Here is a 23064-nt window from a genome sequence, read left to right as displayed (position 1 = left end):
GCCCAAGTCTAAGATAAGACATATGTTTCAAAAGGCTATTTTGACTCATAAACTGAGGTAGTGATCAAAATTTACAGCATTGAGAGGATGCGGAGCTCCGTAAATCGGAAACTTTCGGAATTGCACAATTTACGCGAAGTTGGGTCGAGTTCACCACGAATGGTGGATGAGAACTCAGTCGGCTTTGTTCGTAGATCTTGTATTTCAAATGGCGTCCGCGTACATTCGTGAATTTTCATGGTTGCAGTTTGTGGTTCTTGAAACGAAGACATAGGTTTTCAATACTGTAAAATCAAAAGAACAACTTCTAAGGAACACTTGGCTGCTTAGAAAGAGGAAATCAGTGAGTTCATAGCCATAGTGGAGAAATGCCTGTTCGAGATTGTGTCAAGTCGAAACGTTCGATCGGAAACGATCTGCAAATCATCACATGAGCTGTCGACGTTCTGAGAAATTTTGTGTGCTCCTGGCCTGGGAATCCACTTTGCATAATGTACCACAGGTTTGAATGTGAACTTTACTGTGCTTTATGTCTTAATGGAATCCTTGAAGTTATTCAGATGGTCTAAAAACAATATTTCTCGCGCAACCACTTAAACTGTTGATGGGAATATGAATTCATGAAATGAGGTGCAACTGTCGAAGCTTTGTAGAAAACAGAATTTTACTCAAAATGTTTATCTGACTTTTTGCTTCTATACCTGTGAGGAAAGTACCTAATCTCGTCCCCAGGGCTTTTCTCTAGGAAAATGTGAAAAGCGAAAACGGCGGTTAATTAGCTTTGTTTTGCATGTATTGGACAAATGTTCGCAGTTCTCTATTATTCTTTGGAAAAAATTATAGGAGAAACTGGTATCTGTCCTATTTTTATGTTTTTTTTTTTAAAGAAAAGGTGAGAGTTGTGTTGCTTAAGTAGCTACAGGGAAAGATATTGGAAATGTTGCAACATCTTCACCATCTTCAGGTATGAATTTTCAAGTTGGCTACAGCCAGCGAAGTTTGGAGATATTTGGACAAAATGGCTGGCCTTTAATTTTCAGATTGAAAAATTGAACTAACCTTTCAGGAATGATCCGTACTTTAAAATTCGATTTTCGTAATGGGAAAAATTGATTACAACATTGGGCGGGAAGTTAAATGTGTTAGACCGTGTGGGGACTACATGCTATATACTATATGCAAGTCATAATGTAATCTAAAAAATTTTATGTGTATGACACTGAATTGTAAAACGTTAAAACCAAACGTTTATAAAAACTTACCAAGACGTTTCGACCGAAAATCTTTGGCCTTTGTCGGTTTAAAAAATGACAAATAAGTAAACGCTTATCCAACGGTTCACAGTTTGCGCCTGCTACAATCACGACGCGTAACGAACGACCACCACGCGAGAGAACAAATCACGTGAGTGAGCAATGAATTCCCGGATATGTTCATTGCCCGCATTTCGGTCTCGCAGAGAATTCCAAGCCTCAAGGAAAAGTCTCTTGTGGTAATCACACGCCTTGTCGACAATGGTGGCTTAGTCAAAATCTATACTATGGCCAAACTGATTCGCGTGTTGTGTGATCGCCAACATGGACTGCTCTTCTGTGTTCTTTGATTCTTGTTGCCAAGGCTCTGTCCATTTGCCCATACATGTAGTACACAAAATTGCAATCAGAACACCCAATTTTGTAGACCACACGTCTTGATTGTAAAGTGGAGTGTTTGTCCTTGGGCAGTGGGAAGCGTGCACGCAAAGTGTTGAGATGTTTAAAACCAACTTTAATATTATTGCTCCGCAGCGCCCTAGAAATTCTTTCGCAGACGCCTCTGATATACGGTAGGACAACAAAATTGCCATTCGTTACTATGTTGGAAGTATTGTTGTTACTTGACACGCGACAAGGGGCATTACGATAGGAGTCGCAACTCTTGATAAATCCTTAAGGATAGTTATTATCCCTCAAGACGTCAATGACGTGCTTCCTCTCTTGACATTATCCTGCTCCTGTCGACGGCATGTTCTTGGCTCTGTCGAGGAGAGTATTAACAACTGATCTCTTATGCTGCGCAGGGTGATGAGAATTGAAATCAAGGTATTTGTCGGTGTGTGTAGGCTTTCTATACACACTAACTTGTATGCGGTCATGAACCCTTGTGGTTACAGTGTCCAAAAAGGAAATGCAGTTGTTTTCTTTTCTTTCTTCAATTTTGTGTAATATAAGCAAACCGACAGAGCCTTGGCAACAAGGATAAAAAAACACAGAAGAGCAGTCCGTGTTGGCGATAACAACTCAAAGATAGCGCAACACGCGAATCAGTTTGGCCATAGTATAGATTTTGACCAAGCCACCATTGTCGACAAGGCGCGTGATTACCACAAGAGACTTTTCCTTGAGGCCTGGCATTCTCTGCGAGACCGAAGTGCAGGCAATGAAAATATATAATTATATATATTTTTTAATTTTTATTGTTTTACAAACATAATGCTGACTTACTTACATAGTACTTACTAAGTTACATAAAGCTTTAATACCTACTTGCATATAACTTGCTTAGTTAAATACTACTTACTTACATAATATTAACCTACAAGACAATGCTTACAAAACAGGAGCCGAAGAGTTGCAGCCTGTTACAAAATAACGAAAAAAGAATTCTAATACATATTGATGTTCCAGGAATTCATAGCTCACTCACGTGATTTGTTCTCTCGCGCGGTGATCGTTTGTTACGCGTTGTGATTGTAGCACCCGCAAACTGTGAACAGTTGGATAAGCGTTTGCTTATTTGTCATTTTTTAAACCGATAAAGGCCAAAGACTTCAAATGTTTGTTAGGTCTCGTTATGGTAGAATACAGAGTTCTTCCTACTTTCGTTTCTCTGCGTCTGAACATCTCAAGGATTTTTTGCTCGATTTGTAGAAAAAACGTGTTCGATGTCCTTCTTTGTACATTTTCATTTACATTTACATATATTAGGTCAGTAAAATCGTTAAGATATCACACCAACCGTAAAAATAGATAAATGAATAAGATAAGTAAAATACATGTCAGAGTTCTCAATTATCCTCGCTGGATTTCATGTGGATGTCGGTCTTATATAATAATTTCAAAAATATCACAGCTACGCTACCATGTTCTTGTAGTGTTGGAAATTGACGCGGTTAGTGATCACTTTTTCATTTACAATGATTTTGTGTTAAAACTCTCAAGCAATACATTCATTTGGTAATTTGCTTGCAAACGCTTTTCTTTTCTTTTTTTTTCGAGGATTTTGATTTGAACGGTTTCTCCTAGTTTTCAAAAAAATATCGATTGCTGAATCAAAGTGTTTGTTTGGCTGTTGTGGTGGTCGACTGTGCACCCGAACATCACCTTCTGTGGCGTCGTGTGCAGTATTTCCCAATGAGACTTGTCTTTTCAGAAATAGCTCTCTTTTGAGACTGACAAGTAATGTTGTCTTGTCTTTTGAGATACAAATAATACAATCTTAAAGCCTGGTTTCCATGTACGATGCAAGCATAAGCATAAGCACAAGGATGCTTATGCGATAAGCATAAGCATAAGTTGTCATACGCAAGCGCAGAAGCAGAAAAATTTGCTGCTGCCATTTTGCAAATGGCAACACATGAGTAACTTTAATGTGCGCTGAGAACTTGTCACTCAATTACATTCAGGCACAAGCACAATAGAATGAACTTGGTTATTGCAAAATATTGTGATTTGTCAGTCTCTTCTTTGGCTTCGGCAAATAATTTGTTTGCCAGGCACTGACAAATCACAATATTTTGCTCAACCTCATCCACTAACTGTTAATTACTTGACAGAAACTTTAAATTAGGAGAATGTTTGGTGGGGTTTTTAAATGCTACTCCGACATTTTATTTAGCTTTGATCTATTTGCTCATTAATTCTATTTGGTCATAGTCAATTACCAGAAAGAATGGCTGAGGCAGGTGCCTTGGTTTGTATCATGCTGGCTGCAACCCTGTTTTTTCAGACTCTCAGATTTCAAACTGAAGGCAACTTTAGGATGGATGAAAGAATTAGAAGAAGGCATTTGAAACCAGTGAGTGCAACTGTAGTCTGTATAATTATATCTTACAGGTCAAATTATATTTACGTTAAAATTTTTGACCTTGGTTGATTCTGAATTGACATCTTTGTGAATAATTAGGGCTAGGATCAGGAAATAGAGAATCAACCTTGGTTAAAAAGTTTTAACCTGAAGTTAATTTTGTCCTGTAACATATTATGTACATTGGGCATGTTTTATATAAGGGTTTAAAATCATTGCAGTGGATGCAGTTAAACAGGCAGTACAGTGTTTTAAAAATAAGCGTCTGAGTTTGCACTTAAACAGGCAGTACAGTGTTTTAAAACTAGGCATTGAAGTTGGCAGTGTCTTGTAAAGTCCTTAGATTTCACAAAAAAAGGTTTACATCTCCTTTGAATAAATTTCTTCAATATTGTTTGGTGAGTCCTTGAGTTTTCCCAAACTTGTATGTGGCAAAATAGAGTCAGAGCTCTCAAGCACAAATGTTAGTATTCCAGTTCTTTTAAATCATATCAATCAGCCATCAGTCCCTCAAACAATTATTGTGGGCCGTGGCCAGTAGATCACTTGGATTAATTTTATGCCACATACTGACATTTCAGGGGTATTTTGTTAAGTATTGCAGCTGTAGCAGCCTTTTATTTGTGTCTTTAATATGTTTGTCCAAATAAGAGACCTTAAAAAACAAAACTGATGGTCTATTAAAAGAAAAAGTTAGCTAACTTCTCCTATCATTGGAACAAGTGCTTGAGTACTGAAATAGTGAGTCATCATTTCTGTATTATCAAAAGATAAATTATGAAATGTCTGTCAATGTCAAGTTAAAAGTGCTTTTAACACATCAGTGTACAGCTGTACTGTATAATGATTCATTTGAACAGTTGAGTTACCATAGAACAGTCAGGGTATTTTTACATTTTGTTAATAAGCATGTTTTTAATGGTGATCTTTAGTAGCTGTTTAATGTTTATATTTTAATTAATTTTCATTTGATATTCAGAAGGAAGAGATTCCTGAATTTTTAGTTCAAGGGAAAGATCAAGAAGGTTTTGAAGAAAGATACATCAGTGACTCCATAGGTAAATTTTCAATGGATGATAATTTCAAAACTGTGTCAATTTAATGGGTGTCTCGAAAACAAAGACCTCTAAAACGAAGACCCTAAGACCCTAAGACCCCAACAACTCGAAAACGAAGACCCCCAAATTTCCAGGTATAAGTACAAAAAAAAAAAATTAAATAGCAAAAAATACATTATTTCATACCTCAAGTGAAATTTAATTCCTTTCTGTGGTCCTACCATGGTTATCCTCCATCTTGAGCTGAGTAACCGCGTTCCCATGGAATACTAACCGCAAGTGCGTCTCCCGCTCCACTGGACCGGAAGCGCGTTTCCGGACGTCTCAGTTGCGCTAATAGGCCTTATCATGGTTTTCGACGCCATTTTGACGAGTAGGCAAACAGGCTCGAAATAACATTCATTTGTTTGTATGGAAATCCGATGTCAAATAATTTTCAGAAAACATTGCTTCTGAAAAATTCATGAATTGGATACTTTTGATACTAGGAAGAGGATTTTAGGAAAAAAATTGGAGGGACGTAGCAGTGCTAGTAAGCGTCCAGTCGTGTTTTGAACTTTCCATACATTTCCCTGTATTTTTCCCGCGAACTATTCTTAGTAGCAGTTCACGGCTGGTTTGCTATAGAGACAAATGTATGGATGTACTCGGGATTGAAGAACCTCACAATCATTACAGCAACTTTCATAATAGAAAGCCTAGGCTTCATTTCTTTTGCTCTAACGATCGCGTGGTTGTAATTCCGAGAAGGAGGGATTTAACACTCGTTTTTTTGCTAGTTGATAATTAAATAAAAACCCATCAGTGCAACTGAGACGTTTGGAAACACACTTCCGGTCCAGTGGAGCAGGAAACGCACTTCCGGTCAGTATTCCATGGGAACGCAGTCACTCAGCTCAAGATGGCGGATGACCATGGTAGGACCACAGGAAGGAATTAAATTTCACTTGAGGTATGAAATAATGTATTTTTCGCTATTTAATTTTTTTTGTACTAATACTTGGGGGTCTTCGTTTTCGAGTTGTTGGGGTCTTAGGGTCTTAAGGTCTTATGGTCTTCGTTTTAGAGGTCTTCGTTTTCGAGACACCTCAATTTAATGTAGCACTGAACAGCAACTCGACAGATACATGTAGGTGGCATGAAACTGCAACAAACCCAGGGCTTCTTTTACTATTGACAGTGTATGTTCAAGATAATTAGCTGATTAAAAATGCCCTTTTATTAGGAATTTGTCTTTCATATACTTACCTTAAAAACTGATCGCCCATGAACTTAAGAAAACTAATTTCATAGTCTATAAGTCACCTCTATGTTTTGCATTGAAACTCTATTAAGACTCTATCAAAACAAGTTGAAGCGGGGTGTCCGGAAAATAGACGAAACAAAAGAGGCAGAAGATATGCATTCACGCAACTAACCACCTCTTAATTGGAAAGTCCGCCATCTGTGCGGTGTGAAGCAATTAATGTTGTCTCCGAGTCACCTCTATGTTGTCTCTCTCTGTCCCATAGGACATTGCTTCCTTTATAATATAAAGAGTCCTTTCATTTATGCCAACAAGTGATATGAGTTTTTTATTCTGTATTTTTTACCCCAAGTCATGTATTTCGCCATTAAATATTCCTAACCGTATTCATTATAGTTTCTGATTCTGGATTCCGGATTCCGGTTTCTGTTTTCTGGATTATGGCTTTTATAATTTTAGTGCTGCCCTGTAAACAAACACGTGTCCTCGCAAGCAAATTCACCCAAGTTACACGAGAATGGAATTTCATCTAACATTTTGAAACTTTTAGACCTTTACATGTATTTTGTTTAGTAAATTGTATTCATTGATTAGACATTCTAACTATTCTAGACTAACAGGGTGCTGTTTCTTTACGACTTGCAAGTTGTGTAAATACAAATGTTTATTTATTACCAATATGCATTGCTAATTTGTTGAATTGCTGGACTAACAAGTACTGCATTACCACTATCCTCTTCCGCATTCACGAGTTGGCTCACAGTTGGTTTTTTATAGATCTATTCTTTGTGTTCCCTATGGCCTAATCATAATTAATGTCCTTGATTAATTGAATAATGTGCTCTGTTCAGTCAAGCCCTCAACCTGGAAATGACTCACAGGCCCAGTCACTTGGAAGCATGCATGTGGGGCTTATTAAGAAGCATGCTGGTTGTCTTTTTCTTCTCCTATTCTCTACATGTATAAAGAAATGTGTTCTAAACAATCATCTTTACACACTCATGTCTACATGTACTGCTGTGGTTTATATTGGCAGTTAACCCACTTGTCTCATTCAAAGATAAAGAAAAAAAATGAAATTATTCTTATGATCACCTGTACTGGGTTTTTAACTAACTGCGAGCCAGTGAGGGATGCAAGCCGAGAAAACTTGTTTTATAAGTCTCATGAGTTGAGTTATCAGTCAGGTATTTTTTTATTTTACTTATTTATTTGACTTCGCCTTCAAACTTAAGACTATAAACAGAACATAACAACATGAAACAGAAAATAAACGATTACTGGGTTAAGGCAGGGTGACCACAACAGCTAGCGCCAATTACTGTGGGCCCAAAGCACTGAAAATAGCAATTAAGGTTAAGCACTCAATTGAACATGTAGGGTTAAGTGCTGACAACTTTGATTAAGGTTAAGCACTCATTGTATTGATTGGAGTTTAAAGCATTGACTGTAGTGATAAGCATTAGCTAAAAATCAAAATAATAATGTATTTCTCTATATATGTAAGTTTAGGTTTGCCATTGCCTTGACCCACAGTTCACACGCCTTGTATATTTGTAAAACTCAACTGGACTTAAGTCTGGGATGTCCTTATGGGTACCTTCCTTTTCTTGTTTATGGCATCACCTTTAATAAAAGAGCAAGTGCTATCAGACCACAATAATTATTATGAGATTACATCACAAAGACAAATAATGGCTTTAAGAGATAAAGCTTTGTTTAGAAGAGTACAATCATGTAAGTGCATTTTGATCAAATGCTGTGGCAAAAAGACAGTCTTGGCAAGAGGATTGGTAGTAGGAAGAATTTATTGGCGGAAATTTCCAACCTCGTTTGCAGGGTCTCTCCTCTTCACGTCCCAGGGAGCGAGAGAGGGGAGACCCTGGTTGGGGCTGGTCACGTGTCTCCCAGAGAAAAATTAGACCCAGGGAGGAGTCCTTCACTTGCTGTGTTTTGTCAAGATTTATTGTCCACTCCGAAACAAGACTTCTGCTTTGCTGTGCGAAGCCCACGCGAAAACTCATTCAACTGGCTATGTTTTTCAGTAGTCTTCATTTTGCGAGCCATTGTAGCATTAATCTGAAAGCTTAACAAAGTCCGTTGTCTCGAAGCGCTGTACTTTGGAAAATCACTGTGTATACATGACAAAATTAACCGTGGACAAACAGCGCCTTCCCCTTCAATTCATGGAGTTGTAATCGTGGTTTATTCTAGCTTTGAATGTGCTGATGAAACATCAGATCTGAAGAACTAAGGAAGGAAACTTGAAAGGAATCGGGCCTATGTCTAACTGTTCTGAAAGGACATTCTGCAGCAATTACGCTGCTAACAGAGCGTTTCTTTCTGGAAAATATTTTAGCATAAGCGCAGTCGTTCGGTATTTAGCGTCGTTGGTTTGGTTACGTCCCCTTTTCTCTCGGGACGTAAACAAACCAACGATGCAAAATACTAGAGACGCGAACGACCACGCACATGCTAAAAGATTTGCAAGAAAGAAACGCTCTGTTAGCAGGGTTGCAACAACAAACAATACACAGGAAATAGCACATAAGCAGAACACTTTCGGAAGGAGGATGTACGGTATAACAACATGTAGATGGTAAATATTTCACGGATCTTTTTAATGAACATGGAAAACACTTTTGAAATACCGTAATCGTTGTAAAACAATAACGAAATAACCTTTGTTCCAGTTGATGGTGTTAATTTAGTCTGCGGCTACAATGGCTCCGAGATACATTTCCGGTCACGTTTGATTTTTTCCTGGCCGTCAAATGCGGCGCGGAGGATGACTCCTCGATGCACCGCTTGACCTTAACAATGCCTGACTTTCAGAGATCATGGACTTGACCACTCTAAAAGTAGATGTGGCAAAAATTCACTTTGTGGAAGTGCGTGGCCATAAAGCTCCTCGGCTACCACCAGAAGTAGTCGATTCCCTTTGCTGTAAAGATTTCGCCAATGACTTGTATCTCCAACTGCTTTACAATGTTGATAGCAGCTCACATTCACAGATTCCCTCACTTTATATACCTTTTTAGGGGTTTCTGAATGACCACTTGACATGACCTTTGAAACACACGCGAATCGCAAGTTGACTTGACTGGGGCATGTTTTCCCATCTCCGGTACACTTAGTATAGGCAAACTGACACTCAGCCACCCCTCTCTCCAGTCATTTATTTGTAATCTCCCAGATTCTGGGAGACACGTGACCAGCCCCAACCACGGTCTCTCCTCTCTCGCTCCCTGGGACGTGAAGAGGAAAGGCCCTGGGAACGAGGTTGGGAAATTTCATGCCTTGGGAAAAATAAAGAGGTCTAGGAAAAAATGCTTAAAGCATATATTCAAGCTAATTATTGTTCTTGAATATTCAGACCTTAAAACTTTGCGCCATTCTTACATGTACTATTAATAATTATTATTATAGTTTACATGTACTTCAAATCAGTGTTTGATTTTAACTAGTCCAGTAGCTCATCTAATTAAATGTCTTTTTTCAGACTCCCAGATGGCTGTAAGGAGTATAGGACTTTCTAAACCAGTGAGTAGGATACATATTGGGCATGTATATACATGTACATACTTGTACTTTTGTCTAAAAACATTGACTACATTACTTGCAATCGGACGTTAAAATTTCGGTTGTTTAATTTTCGGACACTTTTTCCCTCATTTTGGACAATTTTCGGACAAACATTTCAGACACTGCGCTGAAACATGCCCAAAGTAATTAAATTTACGACTAAAAAACATGAATTAGACTGAACTAAAATCTTTGAAAATGATAGTTTTACTGTATCTTCAAGGTTTTACAGCCGGATACACCAACGAGAAAATAACACAAACCCAATCAAGCTTATGACTCAAGCAGTGTCTCAAATGCTTACCTTTCCAGTGATTAAAAGAACGACTGAGCAAAGCCGCCTAATCCGAATTCTAAACATATCATGTACATTGGCTTTGAATATGTGATGCTGTCGCCCAGAAAGTACTTTTAAAGTTTTATACTATACTGTAAAAAATTCGGACGCTTAAAAATTTCGGACGGTTTTATTTTCGGACACTTTTTTTGTCCGAAATTAAAATCGTCCGAAATTTTTTGCAAGTAATGTACTATCAAACTGTTTCTGACAATGCACTTGGGTAACCTCAGCAAGCTTCCTTGATAATATACTGCATAAATTACATGTATGTAAACTGCTGAAAATCCCGGCAGCTTTATAATAATATTAATACTAACAGTGAAGAGAACTTTAACTCAGTGTTTTTAATAACTGTATTTAATATTCATTAATTAGATCATGTGAAGTATTTGTGTTTGAAAATGTCTTAGGTTATTTCTTTGACCAATCGCAATACTGGCTGTAAGTATTGATATTTAATTTACATTATTATTACCAGGAGGAAATTCAAGTTCAGATTGCAGTTTTTGCATCAAGGGCAGTTGCTGGACAAGTGTGGTACCTGCGGATTGTGATAATGAGACATGATCAAGATGATGCTACCTTTAAGGTAATTTTGTGCTTCCTGTTGGACTCATGGTTTGACTAATTGTCTTATAACCAGAGGATTGAAGAGTCAGTGGTCACATCTAGATTCAGTATTGTGTTGTCGTGTTGCTTCCTTTTCACTTCACATTTAGTTTTTCTCTTCCTTAGTGAAGAATACTTCAGTTGGTTTGCAGCTCAAAGTGTTTTGTTACCCCGGCAATGTTCAGTTTTAAAACAGCTGGTCCTACATGTAGTTGTTCAAAGGGTGGATAATTTTATCCACTGGATAGTTCTGGCAGTTACTGTAAAATGTGTGCAAGATTTTCATGATAGTCCTACATGTATAATTTGTGAATAGTCTTAGAGTAGAAGCATATGTCAAATTTAAGAATGGGATTGCGTGGAAAACTTTGCAAAACAATTGGTTGGAGTATATTTGCTCTGCTGGATAGCAACTTATCCAGTGGATAAAGTTATCCGTTCTTTGAACAACTGGGGCCAGGGCAGTAAATCCTGTGTTTAAGACTAGCATGCCATCTATTGTGATTTAAAGCACAAAATATTGCATTCTTGACTCCTGAATTGGGGGGCCCACTAAACATTGTGTGGTTATTGTAAGTTATAAAGACGAATTTATGGTTTAGGACTGCTGTTGATGTGCAAGGTAGTTAAGCTGAGAGGAAGTGTAAACTTGTATGGTAACCCCTGTTTTCGAATTGGTAGACTTATAAAGTTCTTTGAACAACTAGGGCCAGGGCTGTAAATCCTGTGCTTAAGACTAGCATGCCATCTATTGTGATTTAAAGCACAAGATATTGCATTCTTGACTCCTAAACAGGGTTTGAGCTAGGAATTGATCACTGGGGGACAATTTGTCCCCTTGGCTAAAATTTTGGGGGACATTTTTATTTTTAGGGGGACAGATAAATTAATTTTTATTCAACAGTTTTTTTACATTGATACAGGCAAGCCAACAAAAACTTTTTTTTAGCTGATCCTTGTAATACAAGAACAGTGATCAACACAAACAAGAAAAGTTAAGTTATTAGTGTCAATACTTTTTTTTTCTCGTCATATTTAAACAGAGGATCAATGACTATACTTTATACTTCAAAACATTTCACAGCAGAATCTCGTCTCGGCATCCCCTTGTAAACTTCAATTCCTTTCTTAATTACTGGTAGACGTACATGTACTAATTCTTCTGTTGGTTCTAGCCCAAACATCAAAGTCCCTAACCCTAGTTTGTCAATGTTAGACTTCAGAACAGTAGCAATAGCATCTTGCATACCTTCCGCACTTTGATGAGAATGATAGGTAGCATTTCCTCCCACTCGAAGATTCTTAACACTTTCTAGGCCAACTTCATCCAGAAAATTGAGTAGTGAGTCATATTTGACTGTGGTTACGTCCTCTTTGGCCAGCCAGTAGAGGGCTCTCATTGCTCTGAGGATGGCTTGCGATTGTTCTCTAAGAGCATGGCGCTGTGTGTTGCTGAATGTATCCCTCATAGCTTCTTCATTGACAGCATCCTCATGCTCTTAACAGTCTTTATGTCTTTGCAGAGTTGAGGTTCTAAAATTTGTACACCCTTCTGCCGATGCAAAGGGATTGTCTTCTTAGATTTCCGACAAAAATAGCAGAACATCGCCTCCTTTTCATAGTGCAACCATGTGTGATCTCACAACCAACTTTTCTGGAAAGTTCATGATTTTCTCGGTTTCCTTTGATCCTCATCCGATTCTTCCTGATTAATTCACTGTTCTTCTTCTGTATCATTTTTCTGATTCAGTCTGGCTTCGATTTGTAGCGAAAAAGCTTTCTATTGTGAAATGTGACTTGAGAATGAACTTTGAAGGAACAACGTGCGGTAAAATATACTTTCCACGTTCTGTTTAACTTGCAATCTCTGGGATCCCTTCGTGTCTGCTTCCGTTCGAGTTTTTTCCCTTAATTTTGAAGGAGACAAATTGTCCCCTTGGCCGTTTTTTTTAAGGGACAATTTCAATTGCAGTGTGGGATTGGCGCAATGGCGCGGCCCGGCTCAAACCCTGCCTGAATTGGGGGGCCCACTAAACATTGTGTGGTTATTGTAAGTTTTAAAGAAGAATTTGTGGTTTAGGACTGCTGTTGATGTTTCAAGCTAATAAGCCGATAGGAAGTATAAACATGTATGGTAACCCCTGTTTTCGAATTGGTAGACTAATTAATAAAGTGCTTTTATTGATGAAAATTTAAGTTCTATCCATGGCCGTGGAACAATTCTTTTAGTGCGTTTTAGTCATTCTTTTAAAAATCTCTGATCAATGGGCACATACAGGACTTCACTTTTACAACATGGTAGGAAATCAAGGCAATTAATTAACAAACTGTGTAAAATTTTACAGACTATATGTCTCATGAAGTATAGAATCTTGAAGTTAAAACTATGAAATTGATTAGAAGGAAAAGAAAATTTCGAGAGTGGGAGACTTCAATACATTAATTTGACCTGATATTCTGGTCATTTTTTATAGACTGTGAAGGATCGAGAAATTGCCAGCAAGTATCACTTGTTACAGACTTTCCCATTCAGTATCTCCTCAGACATTGCCATCTCACTGAAACATCAATGCCCTGAACATTTTAAACTTACGACTGAAAATTACCAAGTGAGTTAAATAGAATTGTGTATGTAGTCACATGTACTAACTTATATTGTTATTATTTTTAGCTTTTTGTATCATTTCTAACGTTGGTGTGATGTCTAATGACCTAACGGACAAAACTGAATGTAATTGTAAACTAATGTAAATTTGCTGCAGGGTGTACAGTCAAAATATTGCATCACACAGTCATACTCTTTAGAGTTATGTTGCACCTGAGGGTGTTGGCCAGGAATGAAACAATCTTTGCCTGATGGTCACCGTGGTCAAATACTCAGCAACAGAAAATGTAGAAAATTACTTGAAGAAAAAAATTCAACTTGCTTTTGCCCTTTCACTCTACTCTGAAGCATATAAGCCACAGCAGCCCACTGACGGTTCGTTTCTGCAGCCAAGACTCTTGTGGGAAACAACAACAATGATGTTTATTAACAAATAACAGCTGGTGATTGGTAGATTTTGACTGATTTTCAAAATTAGTTACTGTATTTCCTACATTTCTATCAACAGGAGGTTGACTATACCATCATTCAAAATCTCTTGCATGGTTTTTGGTTTGTGATTGAGTTCCATTTGGAACACTTGGGCAGTGAAGCCGACCAGTTTGTGGGTAATGTGTGTGTGGAACCCAAAAATTTCCCTTTGGATGTAGAATGTCCAATAAACAAGAAATTCAATCTTGGCATCTCAGAAGAGTTTGAGTTGAAGGTAAGTTATTGGTAAAAGTGATTGATGAGTGATGTGAATGGCTGTATTTCATTTTAGAGGTGTAGGGCCATAGTGTTTAGTGTGTTGGTCAGTGGTTCAAGGCTGAGCATCTGCTGATCTGAAGTCTTCTAAGACCAGAAACTGAATTTTGGAAAAATTGAAATCCAGAGGTCCCTGGTTTAAAGTCCTGCTCTGGATGTTAGCTGGAGTTGTTCCTCAGTAGCTCCAAGTTTAACTCATTTGCCAGGCTTGTAAATAACCAGCTGATGGACCTGCCTCCTTCCAGTTGGGATTTGTTGATCATGTTATTGTTCAATTAAATTTAGATCATTATTTCTTTGTGAACGTTTAATGCTCAGCCTCACTGGAGCACTTGTGCTATAATCACAATCTGCTACCCAGAGTCCTCAGGCTTTTTGGTCAGCAGGTGGGCACCAGGAGAGACTCTGGGGACATCGAAAAAATTCAAATTTTTTGATTGTCTTTTTTCCTTAACGGTTTCCATTGTTTTACCGCAGAAATCCTGCGGTAATAAAATTCGATGTCCCCAGAGTCTCTCCTGGTGACTAACCGCTTGCCAAAGAGCCTGAGGACTCTGGGTACGATGATTGCTATAATCACTGCTGAGGGTAATTAATACAGTTTATTACTGTTGTTGTTGTTGTTATTATTATTATTATTGTTATTATTATTATTATTTTAACAGCACTATTTTACACTGCTAAAAAGAAAAAGAAGAATTAAAACCAAACATTTTCGATTGATCAAGCTATCTTCAGGGTAAAAAGACTGTCCGCTACATGCACATTTTACAGTATGTGCCTCAGGTGATTCCTTATGGGAACAGTTTAGCTATCGTAAGAATGGACTTGTTTGTTCACACTGGGGCTCCAATTTGTTGGATCATTCAGCCTTCAATTATTCTACGCTTGTGAAAAGATTTTGCCCTACAAAGGATTCACTAACTAACTGAATGGGTTGGATTCTCACGTACATGTAGAACTGGAGTTGGTGGTTTCAAATCTTGGTGTAAGCACCAACAAGGGTCTTTAACCCATTTCAGTCTTACAGTACATGTAGAACTGTTTTCTTTGCCATTTTGTATGTGTGATGTACCATTTAAAAGGTCTTCATGAGTGAAATTTGTTTCTCATGTCAAGATAACTGAAGGAAGTCAGGTCTTTGACAGAAATACATGTAGTTCCAAACGTCAAAATGAAAAATTACAAAATTTCACTGATCGTTTCATGGGATAGATCTACCCCCAAATTGTAGCTTAATTTGCAGTTTTTAATGCATAGAAAGTTCTGTCCAGGAGATATTGTCAGAGTCTGTAAGTGCATCAAATTGAAACATTTGAAAAATTGTAGAAGTGGTAAACCACATCATAGATACCAGGGGGTACTATTTTTTTCTTTAACCCTCTCCCGCCCAAAAGTGCCATATGGCACAAGACGCAATAATGAGCACAATATTTGGTCAATTTGTGTGAAATTTGCACAACCAAAAGATCTTGGAAAGATCTACAAATTGAAGGCATAAAATCATGCCCCCCTCCTATATGAGACTTTATTTACCACCCCTCAAACTTTTGGATTTTCTTTTCCTTTGTACGTTAAGGGTCCAGCTGATATCTGACAACAAGCAATGCACTGAGAGCTGTACATTAAGCTATAGTTTAGGGGGATACCCAGTATATACAACGAATAGGGAAATTTTCAATGTTTTTCTTCTTTCGTTTTTGAGTTTTCTCACTCTAATATGTGACCTCCTCCATCTCTGTTGGTGTGATTTATAGCACACCCCAGAAAATACCTTTTAAATGGTATATGACATGTGGTCTCCCAGTTCATAGTTAGCAATTTAGAAAAATTTGACATTTCCCTCGGGCGGGAAAGGCTAGTGGGTTACCGGCAGGAAAGGGTTAACCCTATAAGTTGTTTGTCATGCCAACCGCAGGGGATGCGTCCCCCATCATGCCAAACAATGTGGTCGTGTTTTTGTTTTGTCTGCTTATTTATTGAACGTGGAATGGTAATATTGATGGTTGATATCCCTTTTGACACTAAGCCAATTAAAACCCTGTAATTACATTATCCAATGATCCAGTTTTTAATAATGATTATTATACAATGTGTATTTCCTTAGCAGACTGATTCATCATCTCCTCGGAGCTGTGACCCTGCTGACTGGGATCCCCTTGAGTCTGGTATGCCCAGCAGGAAGGACACCACACTGTCCAGTGCAAGCAGTGGGGTCAGCAGTGGCTCCCCACTCAGCCACTCTCCTGCTGCCAGCCGATCATCAAACTCCAGTTTGTCACCTAGGCAACAGTCCCCTGTAGAGTGGCAACATGGTGTCATCTGGGGAAACTTTGTAGATGGCAACAATGCTCTGCCCCCACCCCCAGACACTGCACCAATATGGGGACCTTACCATGAAAACGAGGTACATGTAGGCTTGTTTGTAGAAAATTAGTCCTTAAGAAGCGCCTAGGTGGCTAAATGGAGCTTTTACAGTGCATAACACAATAACATTGACATTGCTGAAACAGATGTTATTTTCTGGTTTGTAAAACTCAAATCACTTGAACTGATGACCCAAAATCCCAGAAAATGGCATCTTCGCAAAGTGTTAAATTTAAAAATTTCCCTTAGTGCGGATGTGTGGGGAGGGTGTTTCGAGACATCCCTATCCCTGTTGTTAACCCATTAGTATAACATGCCATGTATGGATATTTTAGTCCTTAGCATGACCAAGTTTGACTGTACACACCTGTATGTGTTTTAACTTCATCAATAAGACATAATGGCCTTTGCTTTGTTTTTGACTGATTGTCAATTACTTCTGAGTTATCGCCTTAACTACAAAATGAAATTCAGTAAACCTGTAGTGAAGCAATCAAGTAATATTTTATGATTCTGTTTGTCTCCAGTTAGGTTTGCAAGCTCTGGCCACCATATGTTGACTTGGATGACTTTTCCAGGTAGGAAAAAGGTCCTCTTAGTAGTATGGCGGTATTGTTGTGTGATTCCAAAAAAACACTTAAATTAGATGGTTGGTTATTGTGTCATGTGGTACATGTACCATTCATTCCTCTTCAATGCTTCCTTGAATTCTTGTGTATTCCAGCCGTCTCATCTCGCAACATTAGGGACCTTCACATCAGAGTAAGAGTACGAGATTGAGTACAAGCATGACTTTCAAATTTCAGACTAATCACATTCCCCAGAACTGTTACTAATTCCGGTAGTTCACTAGCACATAAGGAGGTCCAAGAAACAAGATTAATGGGACATCTGGTTATTTGAACCACACAAACTAGATTTCAAAAGTCGTAGGTGTAGTAAAATCGGAAGGTCCCTATTCTCTCTCAGGAGAAAGTGACCAGAATTTCTTCTGCAGTGTGCAATACGCATTTTAAGGTTAATTTGATTTGAAGATGTACATGTTCACATAAGCTTGTACATGTATAGAACAGAAATGCTTAGGCCTTTTTCTCTCATTGAGGTTGTTTGTAAAATCCTTCAATTTGGGTGAATTTGCTGAATATCACAAATCGAACATTTCATGCTAGTCAGTACTACTCAGCACTTTATAGTTTTGTCCACAGAAACTACCTTGAAGCATATAACACAAAGTGCTCAATAGCAATAACTTTACAACAGCACAAGTTACCCTCTTCAAGTTAACTGCGGTAGCTCATATAGGATGGGATAAATGAATGAATGAATGAATGAATAATTAAACAAATGGGAATTTCAGGGGAAATGCTGAGAGTGGCTATTCTGTCCATTGTTTCCTGATCTAATTGGAATCTGAAAACGTTGGTCTTTATGAAGGGCGGAAAACCCGAGGAGCAAGGGAAACAACTAGCAACAAACTCAACCCACATATGGTGTCAACTCTGGGAATCAAACCCGAGCCACACTGGTGGAAGGCGAGTGTTCTCACCATTGGGCCATCCATGTCCCCCCTTTATGTTACCTGCAAAAGGTGCTAAGTGCTTGTTTATATTTGTTAGGAAAGAAGGCCAAATAAATAAAAATGAGCAGTATGCTCAGACTCTTCAGGAGTTGGAGCGTGGAAGCCCCCCAGATGCAATACTTGGTAGTGAGCTGTTACAGACGCGTGAGACTGGAGACCAAGGGAATGAGCAGAGCTGGTTGGCACAGGTAAGATGGTTGACTGCTACATGTTCAAAAACTGCTTGTTTTATGCTTCATTTTCCGGTGGTGAAAACATCAATTTAAAATGTCAGAGTTGTGTTTCTAGTCTGCTATGTCTTCATCCCTATCTGAACAACTATTGATACACTTTAGTACTGCTTGATTCAAATGAATAGTCATGATCATAAGGGCTTCCTCCAGGGGATCCAAAGTTAGAAGCATTGTGTACAGCATAATGAAAAGGGTCTCAGGACAGTCCTGCTCAGTAGCTTTCATCTCAGTCACAGTGGTCACACTTCAGGGACTCATCCAAAAACTCAAAAGTTAGAACCACCGTGTACAGGTTGATAAACATCAATGTTAGTTTTTGATCTCACTGCCCGCGTTGGTTTTGACGATTTTCAGTTCGGTTTGACAGTTGACTGTCTGCTTCGAGTCTTGATTCGCGACTCGATCCTGCATTCGCATGCGATTCTCGACTCTATCCTTTATACTCGATACTCATGCGATCCATTTCTTACAGGACGCCTCCCATCACGGCCTTACTATTGACAGCCTCGAGAGCCAAGCTGAGAAAAAGAAGAAAACGAAGGAGGAACACAGGCGGCTGCTTCAGGAGCGTAGAAGCCTCCTGCAGCAGCAGGATAGGGAAAAACAGGAAAGAGATGATCGCAAACTTGCCGAGGAACTGGCCTACAATGACCTCAAGGCCGCGCGCCAGGCTGCCGGGTTTGTTTCCTGACCCCAGGTGCATTATGAAGCCATACCCCAGTGTGATCTCCCGGGGGCCCCCATGAGGCTGGGGGGCTTCAGTAGCCAGGCCGGAAGTGACATCTCTGGAGAGCTCGATGCATTCAGCGGGCTAAGCAGCTTCCGTGGGTCTTGGGCGTCCCCATTGGCTAATAATGATGAGGTCATCGATGCATCAAAGATGACATCAGGCAATGGGGACATTCGGGTGCAGGAGTAAAGTGACGACACCACTGTTCATTAAGCAGTCTTTTGTGTAACTGATTATTGGTCAAAGCGTGTTTCTGTGTCCCATAGGCTAGATCAGGAAATCCAACCGAGTGGTTAAGTACGGGGTTTTTTGTTTTAGGCGTTTTATCGCTTTTTTTTTTTTTTTTTTTTACCGTGTGTTTGATTAGGGCCAGTCTGACTGGATGTGTTTGACTTTCGTGTTGCAATTTTTTTAAAAATTTCATTTTCAGTGTGGGCCAGTGGTTTAGGCTTTCAATGAAAAATCTGTTCAGGTTTTTCAGGAAAATGAACGCTTCGGTCTAAATTTAATCTTTTGAGAAGGATCGTGTGAGATTTTTTTTTCTCTTTGTAGGCTGCGATAATAAAAAAAAAAAAAAAAAAAATCAGCCTTTTGGCTTCTCACGTCAAGGGAAACATGCCCTAGCTTTGTGTTGAGTTCATGTTTAAGATGTGACACGGCTAGGTCATCAGGTGTGCACGTGATCAATATCAAATGGAGTGACAAGCATTAGAACAAAAAACAAAACGTTACATGACGCTCCATCGAGTCTTAATTTCTAAAAAAATATGTTTGATGTGAATCAATTTGACAAGTTTTTTGGCTATTGGCTGTTGAAATGTTAGCCATTTGTGGATTCTCTTAATAGAGTTTTACAAATTCGGGGGAAAAAAGTCAGTGAAAATGGAAATCATTTGTCATTTTTAATTTTTGTGATGTGAGTTTTTCTCCTTGAAAGCCTCGCAGGTGCAAAAGTAGGAATTTGTTGTTCGAAGTCGTATACAGTGAAAGCATATTTGCTATAGTGTTGAAAAAGTTAAGATATAAATTTTTGACGAAAGTTTTTCAAACGTTTTGTCGTGGAAGAATTTACTGGCCTCCAATCGAATTTGTGGTTTAGTCACTGTAACACAGTGTAACAGTAGTATGGCGTCTTCGTGCTTTGTTCTTCATTTGTTTGTCACGCAATGCTTCAGAAGCGTTTCGTGACAAAGGAAAGAACCTCGCGAAGGAGACCAGCAGTAGTATTCAATTTTGTAGGCGAAATATTTATGACTCTTAACTGACTTAAGGCATTCCTTAGTTCTTTCAAGAATTATTAGCAATCCCGTGACTAACGTGGTTTTATATATATCGTGATAAAATTGTTGTGATTTGACCACTTGACAATTTTTCGTGTCGTATTTAAGAATGGATGTGTTTCGTTTTTTTAGATTGAATTGGAATATTAAGCGAACAAGGCTGTAAAATAGAATTGTGAAGTTATATTTTTGGCTAGGTCAGCGATAAACTCAAACAATGCTTAGTTGTGTTAAATGTAATTATGGTGATTTAATCAAGTTACCTGCATTGCATTTTCGTTAGGAACGTTATTCAAGGTTGTCCAATTTTTGGTTTTGCTTTACGATATTATCGCTTTGTTTTTTTTTTTTGATGTTTTTGTATTCGTGTTTGTCACTGTTTCAAGTAAATTCAATGTTTGTTTGTTGATGTTTGTTTTTTTTTCGGTGAAATTTAATTTTGTTAGAAATAGGTTTTTAGCTTTATTCAATAGTTTACAAGAAAACAATTTTTACTCAGGGCATATGCAACTCCTTGTCGAAAAGACCAATTATTTTGTATCTCTACGTAGAATACAATTGGTTTCTATTGGAGCATTTAGGCCAGAACAATCTTCCATCTAAAAATTAAGTGACCCGCAACGCTCAAATGTGTGTTCATATTTCATCATCAGCGGTTTGAATTTTTTTAATCTTTAAGAAAAATATCTGAGTGCTGGCGTATATAAATGTCTCCGTTCTTTTCTGTGTGTATGAAGGGAGCGGGTTTTTTTTTAATTCTAAAAGGCGATTTATCAGCGATATTTAGCCGATAAAAATATGTGTAAAATATTACAATCTACAGAGGTGAATAGATCGAGAAATTTTGGCGCCAAAAAAAGACTTGGCGCCACATGCCACTTTTCGCGGCATTCTGTATTTGGGCAACTCGTCATTTGCTTTTCGGCGTTGGCTTTCATTTATCCGCAGGGAAGAGTGAGTGGTTGTTGTTTTGCAAGACAAGTCAATCTACGAGTGCGTTTGTCCCAATGAATGATTGAGAGCCAAACGACCTTGAAGCAGTGGATCTGTTGCGTGATTATATCCTTGATTTTAGTGCGTTAGATAATGAAGACGACTGGAAATAGAACACTGAAAAAAAAAAAAAAAAAAACGAAAACTCACGTTGTCATATCAGTATATTTTATTGTACAATAATTTGTATCTTGTAACTCCCAGTAAGAGGTTAATAAAAATTGTGAATAAATTGTATCACTGTTTGAACAATTCTGTGATTTTTTTGTCGCTTATCCCCCGGACTATAGGTGATAGGCAGGTTCAAAGTCATTAGACCTAGAGGGGTTTGAATGTTCATCGATTCGTATCTCCACATTTCTCCTGGTTTCCCCGATGTAATCAACACTGCCAGAACAGTCCTCTTTTTAGACCACATGTGATCTGTGAATGTTTTTGTCTTTAAGGTTGAGGACGATGAAAATGTCTTTGAAACCCGTGTTATTGTATAATAGTTTTGCTTCACTTCCTTTTTGGTTTGGTGTAATCTTTTAACTTTGTAGCCTTGTAAAATAGTTTTGTAATAAGGAAGTGGATATTATTATTATTATTACTATTATTATTATTATTATTATTACTGTTATTATTATTATTATTATTATTATTATTATTATTACTGTTATTATTATTATTATTATTATTATTATTACTATTATTATTATTATTATTATTATTATTAATGATGTATTATTCTAGAAAGTGACACAGACATACATGTACTCGCAAAAAAAAGAAGAAATTCGAGTGCTCCTATCAGGAGTCAAACCCAAGGCCTTTCAATTACGAGTTCGGATGCTCTACTACTGACGTACAGGAGATTTGTTTTGTTTTTGTTTTTCATTCATTTTATTTTATTTACCACACGTTCGACTTACCGCAATACCGCAAACCCCAATGTCCCCCTCCGATCGACTTGCGCGAATTTCACTGCAGTTGCACGGTGAAGAAATCATTGGTCTGAATGTTGTCAGATGTGACTCCTCTGCCTTTCTGCGCCCTATGCACAAAGTTTTACAAACTAATCACCATCTCTGCTAATTGTACATGCATTTCCGGTCAGCGAATGTTTTCTATTGTTTTGCGATAAGCCGCTGCCTGTTTGAATTTGGTAATTATAACTATCATGAAATGGAAATGCGGGCTCATATATAAGTCACAGGAACCGCGATCTTCATCACAGTTTAGCGGGAACGAGACGAATAAGCGCGCCCTTTCGAAATAGTGATCGATCCTGCCATGAAAAGAAAACCGTAAGATGCACAACACCAGGAAAAAAGGAGAGGATTTCTTAGGTCTGCAAACAAAGGGATACCAGAGAAATGCAAAGACAATTTTTAAAAGAGAGAGGGACGCATTCTTCTGCTAAGGAATTGGCCGTGTTTATTATGTGAAATGGAAGGCATTGCATCGAGACAAATAAAGGGCCATGGACAGAACCAAGGTAAGGCCCGCTTATTTAAACGAAGGAGACTTAAGTTACAACAGAAGAGCGTTTGGTTAGAAAGTCACAATATTTAATCCAAGCCTGGCAAAAAGTCGACTAACATGATCATGCAGTGTACATCGCCAAGGTAATTGTCCAGGGGGT

At 38.2% G+C, this 23064-nt stretch overlaps 1 protein-coding gene and 1 long non-coding RNA gene across 6 annotated transcripts in view; both read left to right on the top strand.

Moving 5' to 3' along the window:
* Positions 1-196: 196 nt before the first annotated feature.
* Positions 197-21689, top strand: LOC146464519 (uncharacterized). Of its 5 annotated transcripts, none has more exons than XM_085129773.1 (11): positions 197-502; positions 3988-4056; positions 5045-5123; positions 9872-9912; positions 10773-10883; positions 13378-13512; positions 14017-14214; positions 16363-16662; positions 17154-17200; positions 18239-18389; positions 18907-21689. In XM_085129773.1, the coding sequence occupies exons 1-11, from the start codon at positions 431-433 to the stop codon at positions 19123-19125; spliced, it is 1422 nt and encodes a 473-aa protein (XP_084985899.1). In that variant the 5' UTR covers positions 197-430; the 3' UTR covers positions 19126-21689. The 5 variants fall into 5 exon arrangements, with proteins under 5 accessions (XP_084985899.1, XP_084985898.1, XP_084985897.1 ...); XM_085129772.1 differs by having other exon boundaries at positions 3915-4056; positions 16366-16662; XM_085129771.1 differs by having other exon boundaries at positions 3915-4056.
* Positions 21690-22557: 868 nt separating this feature from the next.
* LOC146464517 (uncharacterized) overlaps positions 22558-23064 on the top strand; it is a 14070-nt gene continuing 13563 nt past the window's right edge. The window contains exon 1 of the long non-coding RNA XR_014868476.1: positions 22558-22917. This is a non-coding gene — a long non-coding RNA (uncharacterized LOC146464517). The remainder of the gene's footprint in view (positions 22918-23064) is intronic.

Source organism: Pavona decussata, unplaced genomic scaffold (genome assembly GCF_977016875.1).
Source record: "Pavona decussata unplaced genomic scaffold, jaPavDecu1.1 SCAFFOLD_163, whole genome shotgun sequence".
NCBI lineage: Eukaryota > Metazoa > Cnidaria > Anthozoa > Scleractinia > Agariciidae > Pavona > Pavona decussata.
The sequence above is the reverse complement of the archived record's forward strand: the minus strand, read 5'-3'. Positions and strand labels throughout refer to the sequence as shown.